Here is a 21,022-nt window from a genome sequence, read left to right on the forward strand (position 1 = left end):
TGGAAATACAGCCTGAGGCTTGCTGCATTCCCTTCAAACAATAGCAGAATTGACTTAGCCTTCCTAGGAAGGGAAGCCCCAAGTGATAAGCACAACATATCTTTCCTCTACTAGGCTATTACTCAGTCACTGCCTTGGACAATTCTGTCTCATTCTATAGTGTATTAACACTTGAAATGGTGCTTCAGGCTACCCCTACATGAGAAATGATTCTACCACATTAATGCATTACATATCTTTCATTAGTTAGATTTAGCTTGACTGTTTTGGGATTTTATGATTTGCCTTGAATCCCTTAGGTCAATTATAAGGTATAAAGTTATGTCTCTTTCTCCCTAAGGAATATCCACAGTATGCTCCAGTCAACCTATAGCCCATTTAAAATAAGCTCACTCCCAGAGGGAAATAATCATATTCTTACTTGTTTTGTTTCATCTGATGCTCTTTTGGAAACAATGATTTGAACTTCACTGGGTGGGACAACAACTTTCTTAGGCAGAGGCAAGAATTATTGAAAAAATGTTTCAGAGTCTGTTGGATACTGTTCTGAAGTATCTATGATACGTTTGAATGTTTGGCCTATGACCTGGCCATGCAGAAGGCTGTCATAGAGTAGCTGCAAAGTATTTCAAAAGTTCAGAGAAGTCAGAGCGTGCTGTGCTTCTCACATGGGAAACACAAGAGGTTTGTCAAGGAATATTTGGACCATATGTCCTTTCTGTTTGTACTTTTATTTGTGGGGAAGGGATCTGTTCTCTATACTTGTAACAATGTTGTATGTTCCCATGCACAATGTTACTCATCACATGTTTCAACAATGATGTGACTCCCAATGAGATTAAAACACAGAATGTCAAGAAATGTTATTTCCTGTTATGCCTTTGTTTAATTCAATGTCTCAGTTATACAATGTATGGGAGCTTTGCAGCATTTTCTCTCTTTTCTCTTTATTGTATCTTTTTTGACACCCTATGGTGTGTGTGTGTGTGTGTGTGTGTGTGTGTGTGTGTGTGTGTGTGTGTAGCTTTGCGTCTTTCATAGAACTCACTCTACAGCCCAGGCTGGCCTTGAACTCACAGAGATATGCCTGCCTCTGCCTCCCAAGTGCTGGTATTAAAGTTGTGTGCCACCATCCCTCAGCTATGATGTTGTATTTAAGGGATGCCTTCCTTGCTATTCACCCTTCATGCTCAGGTCATTTCATCCTCAATTTAAAATTATATATATATATATATATATATATATATATATATATATATATATAATTTAATTTATGGGGATTCAAACCTTTTAACATCCTTTAGGGTAATTCAGTATAAAATGAAATTGGGGTATATAAAACCATGTCTCAAAAACCCTAAATAAATAAATAAATAAATAAATAAATAAATAAATAAATAAATAAGCCTTACATGTCTAGGCTCCAGTGTGATTGTTAAGAGCAATATGCTTTCATGCATAGCTATAAATTTGATTTGAGTCTTATAATTCTACAGTATTTTAAATGTGTAATGCATATCTAACCTCAAAAAATAAACAAGATATATAATTAAAATACTAATAACATAAAAAAAAACAGAGGTCAAAAACCTCAAATAAATGCTTAGCATTCATAGATGAGGAGGAAGCCAAATATACTGTCACTGTGGACACAGTTTATATTCTTCCAGGTGGGAGATGGTATTAATTTTATTCTGAAATGAACTATACCATCTACACAGAATCCATGAATAATAGAATGAGGATGGGCCACATCAAGGCTTCTCAGTCATTGTAGACAATGCACCCAGCTCTCTCAAAATTCTGGCCTGTTAGCCAGAGTAAGACTTAAACAACATGCAGGTGAGCTGTGGTTCTTGTTCTATCTTATGCCCCTCAAGTTTCCCCATTGTCCTAGTCTTAACTAATCACATATCCAATAATATCTATAGTCACACAGGGAAGAAAAGTCACCATTTGTGAAGATGTTTTGGATCATATGAGACTCATGGAAGGAGAGTAAAGTGATGGTTGAGAGAAATTTATCTAACACCTGTATGCCTTGGAGGAGAGGTTTAAAAAACAGAGGAGGACCTCACTGTTTATGAGATGGGAACAGCAAAAGACATGGAATTAGAAGTGGAGCTTGAGCCAGCCTGGGCTACCAAGTGAGTTCCAGGAAAAGGCGCAAAGCTACACAGAGAAACCCTGTCTTGAAAAAAAAAAAAAAAGAAGTGGAGCTTGAAATGTGACTGAGTATTGCTTCAGTGCCATAGGAAAACATTTATATTTATCTGAGTACATTTCTGAAGGTACTATGAGTTGTGGCTAATAAACAAATTTTTCAAAGAAAGCACCTAGAACATTTACAGTCCCCCAAAACCCATTTTAGCTTCTGTCTTTCACTAATAGATATGGCTTATATTCAATTGAGGATAACACTGAAGACAGGTAGTGTTGCTCTAAAAGACACAAATCAGTCAGGATCATAAAGATGTCATGTATATGAGTAAATGGGAATCTTGGTAGTTAAAACATTGTGCCATCCTAGTTAGGAGTCTTAAGAGCATGGGCTCCAGTTTTGAAAGTTCTTCCATTAGTCAAGTATTATCAAAAGGCTTCTCATAAAACAATGAAATACTTTGTGAAAGCAAAACTGAGTCAGTAGGATGAGCTTCATTCTTTCCTTTTTTAACCTAACTACCACCAATATTTCTACCTTAAGCAAATTCTATCTTTATTCATTGATAGTTCATACCTGCTGTCAAATATCCATTGATATTACTGCAACCTGAATATATTATAGTGTCATTCAATTATAGTTCTAACATATAACAGGAAACTAAAATCCATCAGCTTGGTCTTGTATGGTCATGACATTATTGCAATTACCTAGTACTATGCTCATGATATCTCTGACTTGTCCCTGGAATATTCTTTTTGGACAGTGGCTAAATATATATATACTATTTTGAATTCTGTGAGCCAATTAGCATGTAAGTAAAGTCCTAGAAGGGGGTCAGCATACCTCAATTTATACTGGTGATAATTGGCATGTGACCTGAGGATCCATTATAATGGACTAAGCCTCAAACTATAGGGTATGATATCACCTCCAGGTAGAAAATGACAGGGTAGAAAAGAGCTAGGGGACACTAAAATAGTGTTTCTCATGAATGTCCATCTGCTCTGTGGTAAAGAAAATTCTGTATACTTTTGGTGTCAAAAGTGATGTTGGAACTGAGGAAACTGTTCATTCAGTTGTATAAGTGCTTGTCACATACATGTGAGGACCTTTGTTTTGATCCCTATTATCTATCTAAGTTAATATACCAGTACAATCTATAATGCCAGCAGAAACATGAGGATCCCTAGAGTTCATTGGCTAACCTTTCTAACTGAACCAATGAACTCTTGTTATAGGGAAATACTGTCTCATAAATCAGGTTAGAAAAAAATTAAGAAAGGTACTTAATGTTCACCTCTGACTGCCACACTGTGTATACAGTGATGCACATACTCTATAAACTGGTGTACATAAACACACACAAATTTGAGTGATGTAAGATTCCATTATGAGCATCAAATATGGATTTTTCTATCTAGATCCTCAGGACATGTACAATTCTTTGTTCTTTATGCACAATTCTTAATATATAAATATAGCATCAGCATTTACATAGGCATCAAACATATGTATGAAATGAGTTTACAATATATGTATAATATAATATAGGCTATTAGTTTCGTCTGTGCATCTATACACTCAAGGTAGCCTTGGAGATTTGTCTCCTGGAAAATATTTTCATCATATTCCCACATCCAGAGGTAAGAAACACTTTCTTTTCTTTAAAAGTTCAAACTAATGGGGCTGATGTAAAGACCATGGTCCTTCATCTGGCAGGATAGGAAATGAAATTATCTCAGTTCCATCATCACTTGAAATTTGCTGTGATTTGTGATTTGTGTCCTGGTATACGAAGACCCAAAACCTGCATTATACTCACAGACTCAAGTCTAAGAAACTGATGTCCACTGGTGTGGCTTCCTTTTCCTAATGTCAAGGACTTTTGATGTATCAATTGAGTTCCCAAAACTGGCATATAGGTTTGAAAAGAAATGGATCATGGAAAACAATGGTATCAATTATGGATGACCTTTACTCTGCAACCTGAATCTTTTGGAATCCTGGCTTATAGCTCCCAGTGTTAAAATTCCTTTTTCATTTGAATTATTCTTTATACACTGTCCCCCAGGACAAGTTCTTAATACAAGTTAGAGCACTGAAGGAATTTGAGAAAATAGCTTCCACAGCAGAATGTGATATCTTGGTCCCTCAGGCCTGGACTTCAGTAAGAATAGTGAGTGAGGGCTGTGGGGGTGTGTATGTGAGATCCATAGCTTCCCATATGAGGCTACCAGATGTTGTCTGTAACTGTGGTGGTATTTATGCATAATTTCCTAAAATATCCCCACTGGAGATAGAAGATATTATACCATATTTCAGGCTGCTTATGAAGAAAATCAATCCCTGTCCAGTTGTACAGTAGGACTTGTATATATGAGGAAAGCCATGTTGAGAGCATATCCTGATACCACCATAGTAGTCCAGGGAGTATGGGAATGATGCTCAGGGGTCTGCACATGTGAACATGTCACTTTGCCTCAAATGCTTGTTGGGATTTTTTTAGTATCTCTTTTTTTTTTTTTAAATCTGAAACATGGACATCTCCACAGACAATACTTAACACCCGACACACAGATGTGGGTAACAACCCTCAATTCCTGTATGTTTGGTCCTATCTCTCCACACATTATGAGACAGCAGCAACTCAAAAGCCAATGAGTCTATTTTTATTGATTAAAATCAAGGATAAGCTATGTGGGACTTACATTTGTGCAACTTGAAGAAAGGAGGACATAAGAAAAATGGGACAGTTGTTTATATATGCATTACTTGACTTTAGCAGCCTTCTCTGTGGGGCTCCTGATCCTGTCAAAATGGGGTGATATTTCTGAGGACTCTTGCATCCATATGAAGGTTGGAGCAGTCCAAGCAAGATGTGTAGGTGGTAGGTAACATAGCATGTCATGGCTCATACCCTCAGATACTTATACACTTGAATTGTATGACAATCTTATACTTCAGTACAGAGAATTCAGATATAATGAAGCTGCATGATACTCTCTGAAAAGAGGATGAAAAATAGACCATCAATGAAGTTAAAATTAAAAAGGAATATGGTTAATCAGAAAAATAAAATGGACATGGGAAACATGCCCATGAGTCATTTCAGGCACTTCTGAGTCCCAGCACATTCAGCTTAATGCTTCATTGGCCTGTCATCATTGCTTGAATGGTCTACTGTGCATCTGAAATCATGTACTACCACCTGGAGCTCATAAGTTTCTGCATACTCCTATATAGAGCAGATGGCCATGTGGTCAAGGCCCATCCACCTTGAGCACATGGACCACACACTAAAAGTGTGACTGGGAAGAAACAAAGCAGGTGACATAATGCAAAAAAATAAGAGCAAATGGGAAGAGGTGAAAAGATGAGAGCTGCCACCCCTGTATGTGACATCTCAGGAACCCATGCTTAAAGGCAGCAGCTGGCAGTAGACGCATGGAATCAGCAAGAGGGATTTTCAGTCACTTACGTGCTATATATCTCTTTAGTAAGGTCTGGGAAGCCAAATTAAGCTGGGAATGAACAGATACTCTTCTCACAAGTAACTTTCTCCACAACAGCTTTCTTACACTCTCAAAACACCCCCAGTAACCAAATTAATTCCCAGGTAAAGAGAGAAAAATAATCATATGTGCACTCTTCCTCCTCATGTGGTCAAAACTCTGCTACTGAGGGAATCTAAACACCCAAAATAAATATCTACTGACTATCTCCACTCACTATCCACATATGTACTCACGTGTACTGTATCTCATGCATACAAATATTTGCAAAAGAGAAACCTCTCAGACATCATACACAAATGTAGAAATGTTCTTCCTATGCTGGGGTCATTTTGAGAATCATGTGCTTACCTTCTGCTGCTCTCTTTGTTCATTGAAGGGACAGTTAACCACTTTAGATAGGAACTTGTTGCATGTGTTTTCTTCTGGGTTTGAATTAACATAAGTAACTCTTTCTTGCTTGTCCTTTGAATAAGAATAGGATTCATCATAGCATTTTGGGGAACATTCAAAATGTGCAATAACTTTATATTATGGAGTTAATTTATTTGTCTTAGGTTAATGCCTACAATCCTGGCCAGCCAGTTATCACCCACACAGCACACCAGACACATCTTCTTGCACTGGTCTTGTGAGTACCTTTTATAAGATACTTTGTGCTGTTGAGAAAATGAGAAGCAAGGCAAAGGAGACAGATAAAATCCATTCAATGGAGTCAGTAATGGAAGATCAGTTCTGAGAAGTGGTCAAGAATATGGGCACTTAGGAAGAACTCATGGGTGGGCAAAAATGTCACTCAGTTGACAAAGTATCAGGATAGAGATAGACACACAAAATTATTCCCAGAGTCATGGTGTCACAAGAAACAACCCTACCCAAACAGGGGAATATAAAAAACAGTGCCAGAGAGCTTTGGCCTGTTACTGGGCTCTATTTCTGTTCCAGTGGGGACTGAACAAACACCTTCTCCCTAGTAAGTATCTTTGCAATGGTGTCCTCTAGCCCAGGGGGGAGTAGCCAAATGCAGGGAAGATTGCCTTCTCAGTATGAAGATTTTCAGCTAAACACACTTAGAAATTATGTTAATTATTTATGCATATACTCCTCATCTAAGTCCCATGACACAGGATTGAATTGGCTGGAGTTTACATGTGTCCACACCCAGCTGTATTCATTCATGAATTACTACTTTGTTACATATGTTTTCCCATTGTCATGCACAGACACTCTCCACATATGAACACATCAATACAAAAAACTATCCACTATCCATCTGTCTGTTTGATGATCCCTGGTGATTATCAAATACATACTTCTCGCCGACGGAGGTCAGTTTTAAAAGGACATTTGTCCAAGTCAGATTCAATCTTGGTACATGTTGTTTGACCCAGCTCTACTTCACCATGAATTGACCCAGCCCACAGCTGTAGGGAAAAAACCAGAATTAATGCACATTAATTTGTTCCAGTTTACATACATACATTCAGTTTCTTCATAGAGTTTACCTATTTGCCTTGGGTCCATGACTTCATTTATCAGCTATCGAACTATCATCCCCAGATCACATGCACAAGCCACTTCTTCTATTTGAATGATTTACAAAACCTGCTTTCTACTTATTTTGTTCTAAACAAAAGGAGAAACAGTACTTAGAAGACAGAAGAGTGCACCTAACATTTTTAAACATCTTAGATAATAGGACTTCGCTCTGGGAAGCCAGCCAAGGTGAGGGTGACAGTGTTCTCTGTCCTAGGAACATTATGAAGCTGACAAGACACATAAGTTGAATTTCTTAATGGTCTACATCCATCCTCAAGTGACTTCTGTGAAGACCACACAGAGGACCACTCTAAAAGGTAAAATTTTTGAAAGGACACACATTTATTCTCTGAAATGTAAGATTATAGATTTTCTCTATGGGAGACAAAGCACATTTGTCAACTAAATTTTAAAGAATCACATCATGATCTTATCTTAGAGGACCATCATTGTCTATTCTGTTTATGGCTGCAGAGAACCCTAACTTGTAGCAAAGGCTGTCTGCCACAGTGGAATGGACTCTTTGTCAATAAAAGGGTTATAAAAGCCACTCAGAGTCTGTACATAAAATGAAGTTGTAGGGCCAGCACGGGAACCACATCCCATTCTGGAAATGTTCATGAGTGGGCATCAGCAAACAATGAATAAGGGTAAGAAGTAATAGACCCTGTGTACTGACTCATGATTTTCCTGCAATGAAAATTTGTCACATAAATAATTTTATTTGCAAGAAACATGGAGTTGCTATTCTAAAGGGGTTCAGACAAATAATACATATAAACACACATTCCCCAATTTCCATGCACAAAGCAATAATAAGGAGAATGGAACAAACATGGCCATGCATAACACTTAAAGGAATCTACATGGATGGTTTGAGTTACTGTTTCAGTTACCCTGGAAGTCTGTCTTTACATGATAGGAAGAAGTTAAAGGATATTATTTAAAAGAGCATAGTGAGTAAGATACTGGCCACTCAGCCTGAACCCCTGAGTTTGGCCTGGCATCCACATTTTGGCAGAAATGGTGTAATAATACTAAGGCTTCCACTGACCTTCATATGATCACCTAACATACTCCTTACATCAATAAACAACCCCCACACACACACACACACACACAGTAAAAATGTTTTAAATGTTAAAGAATACTAAAAGATCATTCCAATATGACAATTGTGCCTGTTTCTCTCTATATATGGCTATTCATTTAGCAATAAACTTTGACATCAGGTGTTTCATGCCCAGGAACCAAACCAGGGGATAATTGATTATGACTCTGAACTATAACTTTGTTACCTCCTGCAAGTGAGCACGTTGCAATAGAATTATAGATAGAACTACCTTCTCCATGTGAAAGTATACTGACTAGATTTACAGCTGTGTTAATGGGGACTATCTCTCAAGAGATCCTTGAAGACATACATAGAGATAGATAAATCCTGTGTGTGTAGCTTGAATAAGAAGTATGCATTGTTCAAGTGTTAGTATGGATCAGGATCTGGATCAGGCCATGGGCCTCAATGAAAGAACACTGTACACCTGAGGGACATCAGCATGGTTGCAGCAAGAGTGAGAGTGATACTGAGGGGAGGAACAAAGGCACTGCCTCAGGTGAACATGTCAGCCCTATCTCTGACTCTGGAACAAGCACTTACCCACAATTTGTAGTTCATTATGTTGCTGAGGTATGTGTCATTGTTGTGAATATTGTAAACAGTTTTGAAGACATCCAGCACATCCTGCTTCCTCTTTTCATCCAGTGTGCTACTGATACTGGTTTTCTTTGCAATATCTGGGTGTTTTCTGGCTTCATGGCTTGAGTTCAGGAGCAAGACAAAGGTGTTCAGAAGAAGCAGTGTACTGAACAGTGTTTTATCCATTATCTGCTCATATACAAAGATGCAGATTCAGCAGAGCAGAGGACTCAAGATCTGTGGGAAGCAAGCACAGCCACTATGCATATATACTTCTGGACAAGGCTAGCCACACCTTCCAAATGAGCTCAACTTTTCCTACCTGCCTGTTTCCTGCTGGCCAGTTCATTTGCCTCAGTACACCTTTCATCTCATTTCCTCCTTTTTAGAATTCCTGCCACTTCTCCTGTTCTTTCAACTCAATCTCTCTTTACAACTTTGGACCTGCTTCTTAGCTTACCAATCTAGATTCACCCTGGTACCCACAATGGTAATACATACACCTGGCCCTTACAAACTTGACACTTCATTCTTCATTTGTTCAGAAACTTGTATCTGTTGAGTTAGCTGTGTGCTCAGAGTTCAGGAGTATCCTTGACCATCTGAATCAAGATCAAGTTCAATTTTCTTCTCTAATTTGTTTCTAGCCATTGTATGTTATCGAACAAAAGTGAAGTGGCTAATACAAAACAGAAGCACAGACATTCTCAAATAGGAATTCAGTAGTTCTGGAAATGAAATCAATAACTGGAAAATACTTGGTTGTAAAATATGTAAAAACAATTAAATGGAATTTCGGATATAGGGGAAGAAAAATGAGTATTCAAAATTGGTGGCAGTGCAAAATTGTTTAGTCACTATGCAAATTAGTGTGCTAATTGTTCAAAAAGCTAAAGTGGATTTACCATATTCAGGTACAACACTCCTGTCCATATACATAAAGTATTATGAAGCCTATTATACTTACATACTTGTGTATTCATAATCTTTGCTGATCTATTATAACAACCAGCTATAGGAAGCACCCAGGGCATCCATCAATTGATGAATAGATAATGAAAGTGTGGCATATGTACACAATTGAATTTTGTCTAGCTATTAACAAAAATAAATAATAGCAGATGATATGTCAAAATCTAAGGGACAGACAGATCTCACAAGGCCCTGAGCTAGCATGAAGTGCTACAGGCTATTAATTGCTGGGAGATGGAGAAACTGTTATCCTCAAGGATGAACATCCTAAGTAGTTAACTCATTCAAGTCTTTAGCCCTTCAATCGTACATATGAAAAACACTAAATGGAATATATATATCAGATATATATATATATATATATATATATATATAATATATAAAAGATATAAAATCTCTATATTAGATAAACTACTATGTACATACATACATTAATAATGACTAAAGAATGAGACAATGAATTACAGAGGGATTAGTGGAAAGACAGAGAATTTAGAGGGGAGATGTAGGTAAATATATAAAAATAATACACATATATTTCAAAAAATAAAAAATGAAGATATATGGGGGTATGCCCACAAGTATATGTTCCATGTGAGATAAGATATTTTTGGTATATCTCTACTATGTTTTTTTATATATTACCAATATATTGAGTATAGGTTCCTATTCATAATAAATACTTGATCCATTTTTCTTGGTTTATCTTCACTTATTTTAAAACAACTTACTGAGATTCCCATAGACTGACCAGAGGAACAATTTGCTCTCAAAAATTAAATCTATGCAAGAAAGTATGCTTAAAATCTCTGCATACACATGAAGTGTTTCTCTCCAGAGGATCCTGGCTCCTTGTGTTAGGAAATCTCATTCACTTAAAATGCCCACTTTGGATCTCAGCTGTAATGATTGCCTCACTCATGGGAATAGAATTCTAGGAAAACTGACATTTGAGGGAAGCAAAAAATGGCTTTGTCAAATGGTAGGTGAATCTCGCATCTGGGCTGTGGCCAAAACCTGACATGTTCAGTGATATTTAGACCTGACTTTTCATACAAGATCTTCAGGCCAACTGCCAGAGGGTAGTTTAGACACTGAAGCCTTTCTCTGATGTGTCCTAAGTAGAGTGGTTCAGAGAGAGGGAAGCTAAGGTGATTCTGTTTCTTTGTTGGTTACTTACTTTCATCTTTACTTACATTATTTCTTCCTGCTAGACATACTTGTATTCATGGAGATAAGAATTCAATGAATGGCTGGTGGGAAACATGAAGAGTTCATAGCACTTCAATATGCAACACTCTAGAAGGAAGCAAAAATTAATTGTACACATTATAACTCCCCTATATCCTAGCTACTTCATCCTTCACTCCCCCAAATTTTGACTCTGAGGGTCACCATTTATGTCATTTAGCATTATGAACACTGAGAAGCAATGTGTTCTTCTGTGAGACAGGTTAGGAGTAAAAAATATTTTATGCTCCACAACTGAAGAAAATGAGGAGTATAAAATAAAAGGAACACACCCATTTAACTAATGAGGTTGGATATATGTTTCATCTGAGATGAATCAGAGATAAAGAAAAATGCGGCAAGCCTGAAGTGATTACTCTGTGGTTAACAGCACTTGATGCTATTCTGTGACCTGAGTTTGTTTTCTAGTATTCAAGTCATGTAGCTGATAACCTTTTGTAACTGCAGCTAAGTAGGGTAGGACAGTGCACTCACCCGCAAATACTGACAAGCAACACACACACACACACACACACACACACACACACACACACACACACACACACACACATCCATATGCATAATCCAAAATAATAAAGCATAATTATTCTTAAAAGGCAAGAAAAACAATATATTAGGGGTCCTTTGACATTGTGATTAAATGCTTGCAATTTTCCTCATAGGTTTTAGCATAAGAGTAGATTCATGTCTAGACTTCCAAGACTCACCATTGAAGTAATACTCTTCAATTGCTTTTGTAGACAGATAATAGGTAAAAAGTGAAAACCAGAGTGTATGTCCAAATCTTGGGGAGATGGAAAAACATTCAGATCAGGTAGATATGGATTCAGAGCACCATTAAATCACCTTTTGAGACTTATTTCATGAAGCATATTCTATTGTAAGTTGACAAATTTACTTGGCTTTCATATTTCTGCTCCACAGTCAGATTTGGTGAACTCAGCCTTCACAAACCTTTTCCACTGTGAGTGTTGCCCACATACCATGGCATCCCCAAAGCAAGAGACAATCATAGGATATCTTAAGGCAAATGTGTACATCCATAAGCCAGTCACTAACATGGCAGGGAAAGGCATGCAGTTTGGAGGGACATATACATAGTCAAGGCTGCCTCGTTTCTTTGACATGAGATTTGGAAGCATGGCAGAAATCATCATGGTTCCAGAGCACAGAGGCCCATGACCATGAGCAATCCATGGGTCAGCAAGCTCATCTCTCTGTCATGGCATCCACAGAGTAAAAAAATCTAAGGATAATTTTATATGATGAAAATGAGAAATGTTGAAAATGAAATATTCTAACCATGCCCCATTCTTGCCATGAACAAAATTCACCACAACGTCAAAGCCATGCTTTCCTATAGTAGAAACTCAAGAATTAGAGGATAGACCTTAGTTTGGGGAGAAACCTGGCATTCTCAGTAACAGCATGTCAGCAGACTTTGATTCAAACATACTAAGCAGAAACCCAAGGAGACAAGCTGAGATGAAAAGACAGTAGGTGATGTGAAAAGACAAGAAGATAAGGATGAGAGCAAATGTGAAGTCAGTGAGATGAAATTACAAGTATAAATAAAAGACTGAAAAAAAAACAAATGCATCAATTCTCTAACAAAGGACTATTGCAGTGGTACAATATACATGGAAATACACAAAGTTAACTTCCCTGATGGGTAACAGGCTTTTCGGGAAAGTTTACTTCAAAAATGTGTGAAGGCACATAATTTTGCTAGTATATCAGCAATCATAACAAGAATAATTTTTTAAATAAGTTGATTTTAAAAAGTTTTCCATTACCAAAATGTGGGTAAATAAATTGAATTTTTTTTGTATTTTTTATGTTGTACACAAGGGCCTCAAATGTAACTATTTACAGGGTATAGTGAAATCTCTCTGTGCAATGAACATCAAAAGAGAAAATGAAATTACCATCACATAAATAAACTTGAGACCTCACTGTTATGACTTAATATTCATATGTCATTCAGTGTAAATTTCAACCACAGTGTCATTCATACTTACAGATGTTTAAGCAATTGATCTCAAGTGAACTTTTACACCTACACCGAAATGACTATTATAGGTTCTTAGACTCATAATTAAAAAAATGTAAAATAGACACTGAGGACATTTGAAGACATTTTTATTAGAACTTGACAAAGAAACAATACTATAGGACAGGAAGAGTCACATCAGCCAACAGGACAAAAGATATGGAGGAAAATGTTATGCCTTTTACATTAGCTGTGGAGGTCAGAGAAATAGAGAAGCAAGAAGTGTCAGGGTAAAATAGTGTCATGGTACATCTGTGGCTTAAGGTTCAGAGGAAATTTAATTCCAGGCTTTAGTGCCCCAAGAGAAAAGATTACATTAAGGACCTATTAGAAATATAAGTAAGATTTAGGTTTCTTGTCATAGAGGTCTTTCACTTGTTTGGTTAGAGTTACCTTGAAATATTTTATATTATTTGTGGCTATTGTAAAGGGTGTGTTTCTCTGATTTTTTTTCTCAGCCCATTTATATATTTGTATATAGGAGGGCTACTGATTTCTTTTTTAGTTTATCTTATATCCTGCCACATTACTGAAGGTGTTTATCAGCTGTAGGAGTTCCCTGGTAGAATTTTGGGGGTCACTTATGTATACTTCCATATCATTTGCAAATAGTGAAAGTTTGAATTCTTTCTTGCCAATTTGTATCCCCTTGATCTTTTGTTTTCATATTGCTTTAGCTAGAACTTCAAGTACTATGTTGAATAGATATGGAGAGGGTGGACAGCCTTGTCTTGTTCCTGACTTTAGTGGAATCGCATTGAGTTTCTCTCCATTTTATTTGATGTTAGCTGTCAGTTTGCTGTATATTGCTTGTATTATGTTTAGCTGTGTTCCTTGTATTCCTGATCTCTCCAAGACTTTTGTCATGAAGAGTTGTTGGACTTTGTCAAAGCCTCTTTCAGCATCTAATGAGATGATCATGTGTTTTTGTTCTTTCAAAATGTTTACATGGTGGATTACATTGGCAGATTTTCACATGTTGAAGCATCCCTGCATCTCTAGGATGAAGCCTACTTGGTCATAGTGCATGATTTTTTTATGTGTTCCTGGATTTGGTTTGCCCATATTTTATTGAGTGTTTTTGCATTAATGTTCATGAGAGAGACCAATTTTAAATCTTGTTTGTTGCATCTTTGTGTGGTTTGGGTATCACAGTAACTGTAGCCTCATAAAAAATTTGGCAATATTCCTTCTGTTTCTACTGTATGGAATAATTTGGTGAGTATTGTTATTAGCACTTCTTTGAAATTCTGATAGAATTCTGTGCTGAAACCATCTGGCCCTTGGCTATTTTTGGTTGGAAGATTTTTAATGACTACTTCTATTTCCTTAGGGATGATAGGTCTATTTTAGTGGTATATCTGGTCTTGATTTAATTTTGGTATGTGGTACCTATCCAGAAAATTGTCCATTTCTTTTAGATTTTCCAATTTTGTGAAGTACAGGTTTGAAAGTATGATCTGATGTATCTTTGGATTTCCTCGGGATCTGTTGTTATATCTTCCTTTTCATTTCTAAATTTGTTGATTTGGATATTCTCTCTCTCTCTCTCTCTCTGCCTTTTGGTTAGTTTGGATAAAGATTTGTCTATCCTGTTGATTTTCTCAAAGAACCAATTCTTTGTTTTCTTGATTCTTTGTATTGCTCTCTTTTTTTCTGTTTTATTGCTTTTAGCCCTGACTTTATTTTCTGCCATCTACTCTTCCTGAATGAGTTTGCTTCTTTTTGTTCTAGAGCTTTCAGGTGTGCTGTTAAGTCAGTAGGGTGAAATTTCTCCATATCAATATGTAGGCAATTAGTGCTATGAACTTTCCTCTTAGCAGTGCTTTCATAGTGTCCTGCAAATTTGGGTATGTTGTACACTCATTTTCGTTGAATTTTAGGATGTGCCCTGGGGCTTAGGGTCTGGGGACTGGAGCAGTTTAGCTGAGATACCAGTTACTCACATATTATTCCAGCTGGAGCCTGTATAGGAGCTGCTGATATTGCAGTGGATGGTTGGCCAAAAGGAGAATGATGGGGTAGGTGGGTTTGGGTGGCAGAGTGGGTCATGGAGGTTACAGAGTTCAGTGGGTGTCAGGTGTGGTGGTGTGGCCTGCCTGCAGGCCTCTCACCTGTTGGTTGGTTGCTTCCTCTTGTCTTTCCAAACACCTGCTTTCTTTTCATCTCAGCTTGTCTCTTGGGCTTTCTACTTAGTACATGTGAAGTCAAGCCTGCTGACTTGCTTTTTGAGGATGCCAGCATTTTCTCCAAACTTAAATCTGTTCTCTAATATTAAATGTCTGCTATATGATCACGTCTTCTTGCTTTTGTCATGGATTTTGTTGGTGACAAGAAAGAAGAGTGGAAAGAACATTTCATTTTCAATATTTGCTCAGTTTTCATCATTATAAATTTGCCCTTTGCATTTCTTCTTGCAAATGGATTGCAAATGAAAATGGGTTTCTGTGTTTGGATCCATGATGATCTGCCATCTCTATCATGCTTTAAAATCTTAGGTCGAATATATGCAGGTATCCTTGACTTCATACATGCACCTCCAAATGTCATGTCTTTTCCAGCCCCTGTAGTGACTGAATTATGGTCATACGTATTCACTTTCAGGTTTCCCTATATACATGTCCTTGTCTTGCTTTTGGAAGGTCATGGTGTGTGAGCAGCACTCACACTGGAAAAGGTCTCTGGAGGCTGAGTTCTGCAAACTTAGGACCCCACAAAGCTGACTATGGAGCAGGGACCTGGGAACCCCATGCTTTGTCAAATTGGTATGGCATATGCCTCATGAAATAACTCTAAAAAAGTGACTAATGCTGCTCTGAATCCATATATTCCTGACCTTAGTGTTGACTCATTCTCCCTAGATTTGGAGAGCTACTCTGGCTTTCAATATTACCTCTTATCTGTCTATAATAGTCTGGAGAATATCACTTCAAGGTTCAGAAGTAACTATCCTGTGAAATCTAGGTATCATGAAACCATGAGGGGCACAAACATTTTATTTTCTAAATTTGCTTATTTCTTAGCATCCTACAGAAACAAGAAATGCTCTTTCATTTCTCCACTCTGTGGACCCCACAACATCAGGAAGAACTTGTTAACCCATGGTTGAAAAAAAAGGTAATGATACCCTGTGTCCAGGACCTATGATAATCTGCCGTCTACATCATGCTTCAAAATCTAAGGTCAAAGAAATCCAAGAAACCTTAACTATGTATGTGCCCATCCAAAGCTGTGTTTTTCCTAACTGGGTAGTGATTAACACAAGGTTGTGTACTTTCCTCTTCAGTTTTCCTTTGTTCATGACCTTCTCTTATGTTGGAGAAGTCATGATGTGTGGGCAACACACACACTAAAAAAATGTCTGTGAATGTGAGTTCTATGGACTTAGAGACTCAATCTCAGAGCAGGCTGTGAGCAGGGACCTGAGAACTTCCTGCTTTATCAGCTTAGAAAGAAATGTTCCTACTGAAATTACTCTCAGAACATCATTACTGATGATTCGAAACTATAGCTCCTTGATTTAGTGTTCATAGTGACATAATGAAATCATTCTTACCCTTGTAAATATGAGGGAATTTCTAGACATTTAATCCTAATGCTTAAGGACAAGTGTCAATTAATGGTTTCTTACTATTTAAGAAGTATTAATTATTATTATTATTTTAAATTATGCATAAGTGTGTGTGTCTTTCCGTGTGTGTGTGTGTGTGTGTGTGTGTGTGTGTGTGTGTGTGTGTGTGTGTGTGCAGGTAAGGACAGTTACCCCCTAGGATCCAGAGGCTGAAGTTTTCAAAGGTGGTTAGCTACTTGAGTTCCATGATTAAAGATGAACTCAGGGCCTAAGAATAGCTATGGTGGTATTGTGTTCCCCAAAATATTGTGCATGCTAATAAACTTATCTGGGGTCAGAGAAGAGAACAACCACAATATTAAACATAGAGGATAGGCAGTGGTAGCACATGCCTTTAATCCTAGCATTCCAGAGGCAGAAATCCCTCTGGATCTCTGTGAGTTCAAGGCCACATTGGAAACAGCCAGGCATGGTGACTCATGCCTTTGATCCCAAGAAGTGAGCCTTTAATCCCAGGGAGTGACTGCAGAAAGATATATAAGGCATGAAAACCAGGAACTAGAAGCTTTTAGCTGGTTAAGCTTTCAGGTTTTGGAGCAACACTGTTCAGCAGAGATTCATTCTGGATGATGACTCAGAGGCTTCCAGCCTGAGGAAACAGGATCGGCTGAGGAACTGGCGAGGTGAGGTAGCTGTGGCTTGTTCTGCTTCTCTGATATTCCAGCATTCACCCCAATAACTGACCTCAGGTTTGATCTTATTAATAAGACCATTTAAGATTCCTGCTACATATAGCATCAATTTCTTTTTAACCACGAGCCATCTTAAGGCTTATTATAGTTTTTTATTATGTCTGCTTCATCTCATACGAAATGTACATTGAGATTAATTCAATAAATGGATATGTTCCTTCTATTTTATAACTTCCCTATCTATTATGGTTGTGAAGCAGAAAACACCTTACCGCTTACCTGATACACAAAGGACACAATTCTGCCCAGTGTTCTGAATGGTAACTTGTACGAACAGTAACTTTCAGAGTTAATATTGGGGCAGAACAAAGATGAAGATACAGGAGTTCATAGGGAAGTTAGACTGAACAGAAATTCCACTGTGCTTCCATTTACATACCACATACTCAAGTGCTATTCATTCATGGTTTTCTTCCCACCAACCAGGACTGCTTCACATAGTGAAAATGCTTTCCCATGAACACAGTGTGTTTCTAGCATGAAGAAACAATGTGAGAATGAATATAAACAAGCAAGCAACAAAGACACGGAATAGCACCAGCTTCCCTGTCTATGAAACATTCTATAGATGACAATCCAGAGAATGGCTTCAGTGCCTTGAACACCCTCTGGCAGTTGGAATAGAGACCTCGTATAAAACTTCAGGCCTAAATGTCACTGAGCAGGCCAGGTCTTGGCAAGAGCCCAGAAGCAATATTCACACATCATTTAAAAAAAAAAAAAAGCTGTTTCTTGCTTCCTCAAATATCAGATTCCCTAGAATTTTATTTACATGAGAGGAACAATCATTTCAGCTGGCAACCAAACACAGTCTCTTTGTTGTTATTCACATCTAAGAAAATGATTATGAATTCCTGAAGCCAAGATCCAGGATCTTTGGAGAGAAACCCTTCTTATTTCTATAGAAATTGGAAGCATATATTCATGCTTAGACCTGACCTCTGAGAACAAAATGATCTTTCTGACCAATCTGGGAAACTCAGTGAATTATTTTATAAGTAAATTGTGAGTAAGAGCAGACAAAGCAATATGGATTAAGTATTTCCTATGAATAGGAAAATATGTTTATACAGTTTGATAATACAAAAAATTCACAAAGGAGATATGCTGAGGATATCTTATCACACATGCAATATATAAATGTGTGCTAAGCCCTATATATTGAAATTTATTTTTAAAGTAATTGTGTATTGTGTTTAAGTCATTATAGACATCCTCACTGTAAGTCTTCCAGTATCATTCTCCTACTTCTTCTACAATGAATGGCCTCATTTTCTTCATTTTTCATTCAAATACATGTATTTTGTATGTACATAATTGTTTATCTAAACATGGAAACTATATATGTGTGTGTATGTACCTATATATGTATAAATATGCTATATATATAATTATAACTTATTTAGTTCATTAATTGTTTCTCACATGGACATGTATATGACAGACAAACTTAAGGTGTCATGTTATGGGCAATTAATAGTTGCTGAGAGAGGAAGAATCTGTCATCCTCAGAGATGAGGTTTCTAAGAGGTTATCCACTATCATGTGAAAAATATAAAATGAGAAAAACTAAATGGACTCAGCAAGTGGCAATTATATACACAAATATATTCAAACAACATACATATATAATTTCATATATACCTATAAGAATAATAATTAAAGAAATGAAGCTATTAATTTAAAGGGAGTATGAGGGTGACACTGGAGAATTTATAGGGAGGATTCTGTGATAATATAAACACAATACACAATTATTTCAAAAATAAATTCAAAATATAAAGGTAGGGCTAAATACATATGTATATATTGCATGTGTAATAGGATATTCTTGGCATATCTCCTTTGTAGATTTTACATATTACCAAACTGTTTATATGTATGTTCCTACTCATAGGAAATACTTAATCCACATTTCTTCATCGACTCTTACCCATAACTTATTTTTTAAAAACCTGACTGATTTTCCCGCAGATTGATTGAAAAGACCATTTTGTTCTCAGAGGTCAGATCTAAGTATGGAAGTAAGCTTCCAGTCTCTACAGACACATAAAGGGTTTCTCTCCAGAAGATCTTGGCTCCTGGATTTTGAATTCTCAATCACTTTCTTAGACTCAATGATGATGAAGAGGCCCTTGGATTCCAGCTGAAATGGTTGTTCCCCTCATGGGAGTAGAATTCTAGAAAAGCTGATCTCTGAGTGATTCAAGAAACAGCTTTCTTAGTGAAGTGTGAATATTGCATCTGGGCTGTGGCCAAGACCTGGCCTGCTCAGTGAGCTTTAGCCCTGAAGTTTCAAACAAGCTCTCCATCCCACCTGCCAGAACGTGTTCTAGACACTGAAGCCTTTCTCTGAAGTGTCCAACATAGAGTGGTTCAGAGAGATGGACGCTGAGTCTTTTTCTGTGCCTTTAAGTGTTTGCTGTTTTTTCCATCCATTCTCAAATTATTTTTTATATTTGTTTTATTATTATAGCATTCACCAAAATATGTATTCCCTAATTAAGCAGTTAAGACCACTCCAAAAGTCATGATTTTCCTAACCTGATTGTGATTGACTTATGGACATATATATTCTCCTTCAGCTTTTCTTTTGCCTGTTGTTGGCTTATTTTGCTTTTGAGAGGTCATGGTGTGTGGACAGCACTCACACTGAAAAAATGTTTGTGAAGTGAAAGTTCTGTGAACATATTCATGGTTGCTTGGATTTCTTTGACCTAATGTTTTGAAGCATAACATAGATCGTAGATCCTAATGGTTCCTGAACACCAAGGACCATAGCCATTTGCAAACTGTGGGTCATTAAGCTCTTCCTCATGGCATGTGGTCCACAGAGGTAAGAAATATGAAGGACAAATGTATAATGTTGAAAATATGAGCAAACATAGAAAATAAAATATGCTTGTCACTCCCCATTCCTGACACCAACTAAACTCACCTTAAGTTTAGAGACAGGTGAGCCCACAGCAGACTTTCAGAGTTAGAGGACAGACTAGAGTTTGAAATTGAGAAGAAGCTGGCATTTCCAATATCAGTATGTCAGCAGGCTTGGCTTCATACCCACTAGGTAGGAATTCAAGGAGTAAAGCTCAGATGAAAAAACAACAGGTGTTGTGAAGGACAGGAGGATAAGGAAGACAGGAAATATTAATTCAGTGAGATAAAATAACCAATGTCAAATAGAGAACAAGGTGACCAATATGATAATTCTGTGAACAAAGGACAATTTTAGTGGTAGAGAACTTATAAGGAACTTAATATCAACTCTCTTAATAAGTTTTCTAGTCTTTCTCATTGCTATAACAAAGCAGCTGTGAATTGAAAAATATCCTAAATTGTGTAGCAAATTAGTAGCTCTGTAATCACTTTTATAAAACTCTTAAGATTATTCATATTAACAAAAATCATATTAAATTCTACAGAAAACATTATGTGCACTTAAGCATGATAGATCAAGATCCAGCAATTTTTACATGCAATGAACATTAAGCAGTTGTGGAGCAGATTCTGAC

At 37.1% G+C, this 21,022-nt stretch overlaps 1 protein-coding gene across 1 annotated transcript; it reads right to left on the reverse strand.

The window, feature by feature from the left end:
* Positions 1 to 508: 508 nt before the first annotated feature.
* On the reverse strand, positions 509 to 9,142 carry LOC143272656 (cystatin-related protein 1-like). The gene is made up of 4 exons (XM_076568428.1): positions 8,873 to 9,142; positions 6,990 to 7,100; positions 6,028 to 6,141; positions 509 to 616 (listed from the first exon to the last, which is right to left on the reverse strand). The coding sequence occupies exons 1-4, from the start codon at positions 9,095 to 9,097 to the stop codon at positions 509 to 511; spliced, it is 558 nt and encodes a 185-aa protein (XP_076424543.1). The 5' UTR covers positions 9,098 to 9,142.
* Positions 9,143 to 21,022: the final 11,880 nt, after the last annotated feature.

This window comes from Peromyscus maniculatus, chromosome 4 (genome assembly GCF_049852395.1).
Source record: "Peromyscus maniculatus bairdii isolate BWxNUB_F1_BW_parent chromosome 4, HU_Pman_BW_mat_3.1, whole genome shotgun sequence".
Taxonomy (NCBI): domain Eukaryota; kingdom Metazoa; phylum Chordata; class Mammalia; order Rodentia; family Cricetidae; genus Peromyscus; species Peromyscus maniculatus.

Coding starts and splice junctions, on each gene's coding strand:
- LOC143272656 (XM_076568428.1), bottom strand. CDS start 9,097: ATGGATAAAACACTGTTCAGTACACTGCTTCTTCTGAACACCTTTGTC. Junction 7,101..8,872: donor TAATGAACTACAAATTGTGG/GTAAGTGCTTGT, acceptor TTTTCCCTACAG/CTGTGGGCTGGGTCAATTCA. Junction 617..6,027: donor AACAAAGAGAGCAGCAGAAG/GTAAGCACATGA, acceptor AATACTTTGCAG/CTACTCTATGACAGCCTTCT.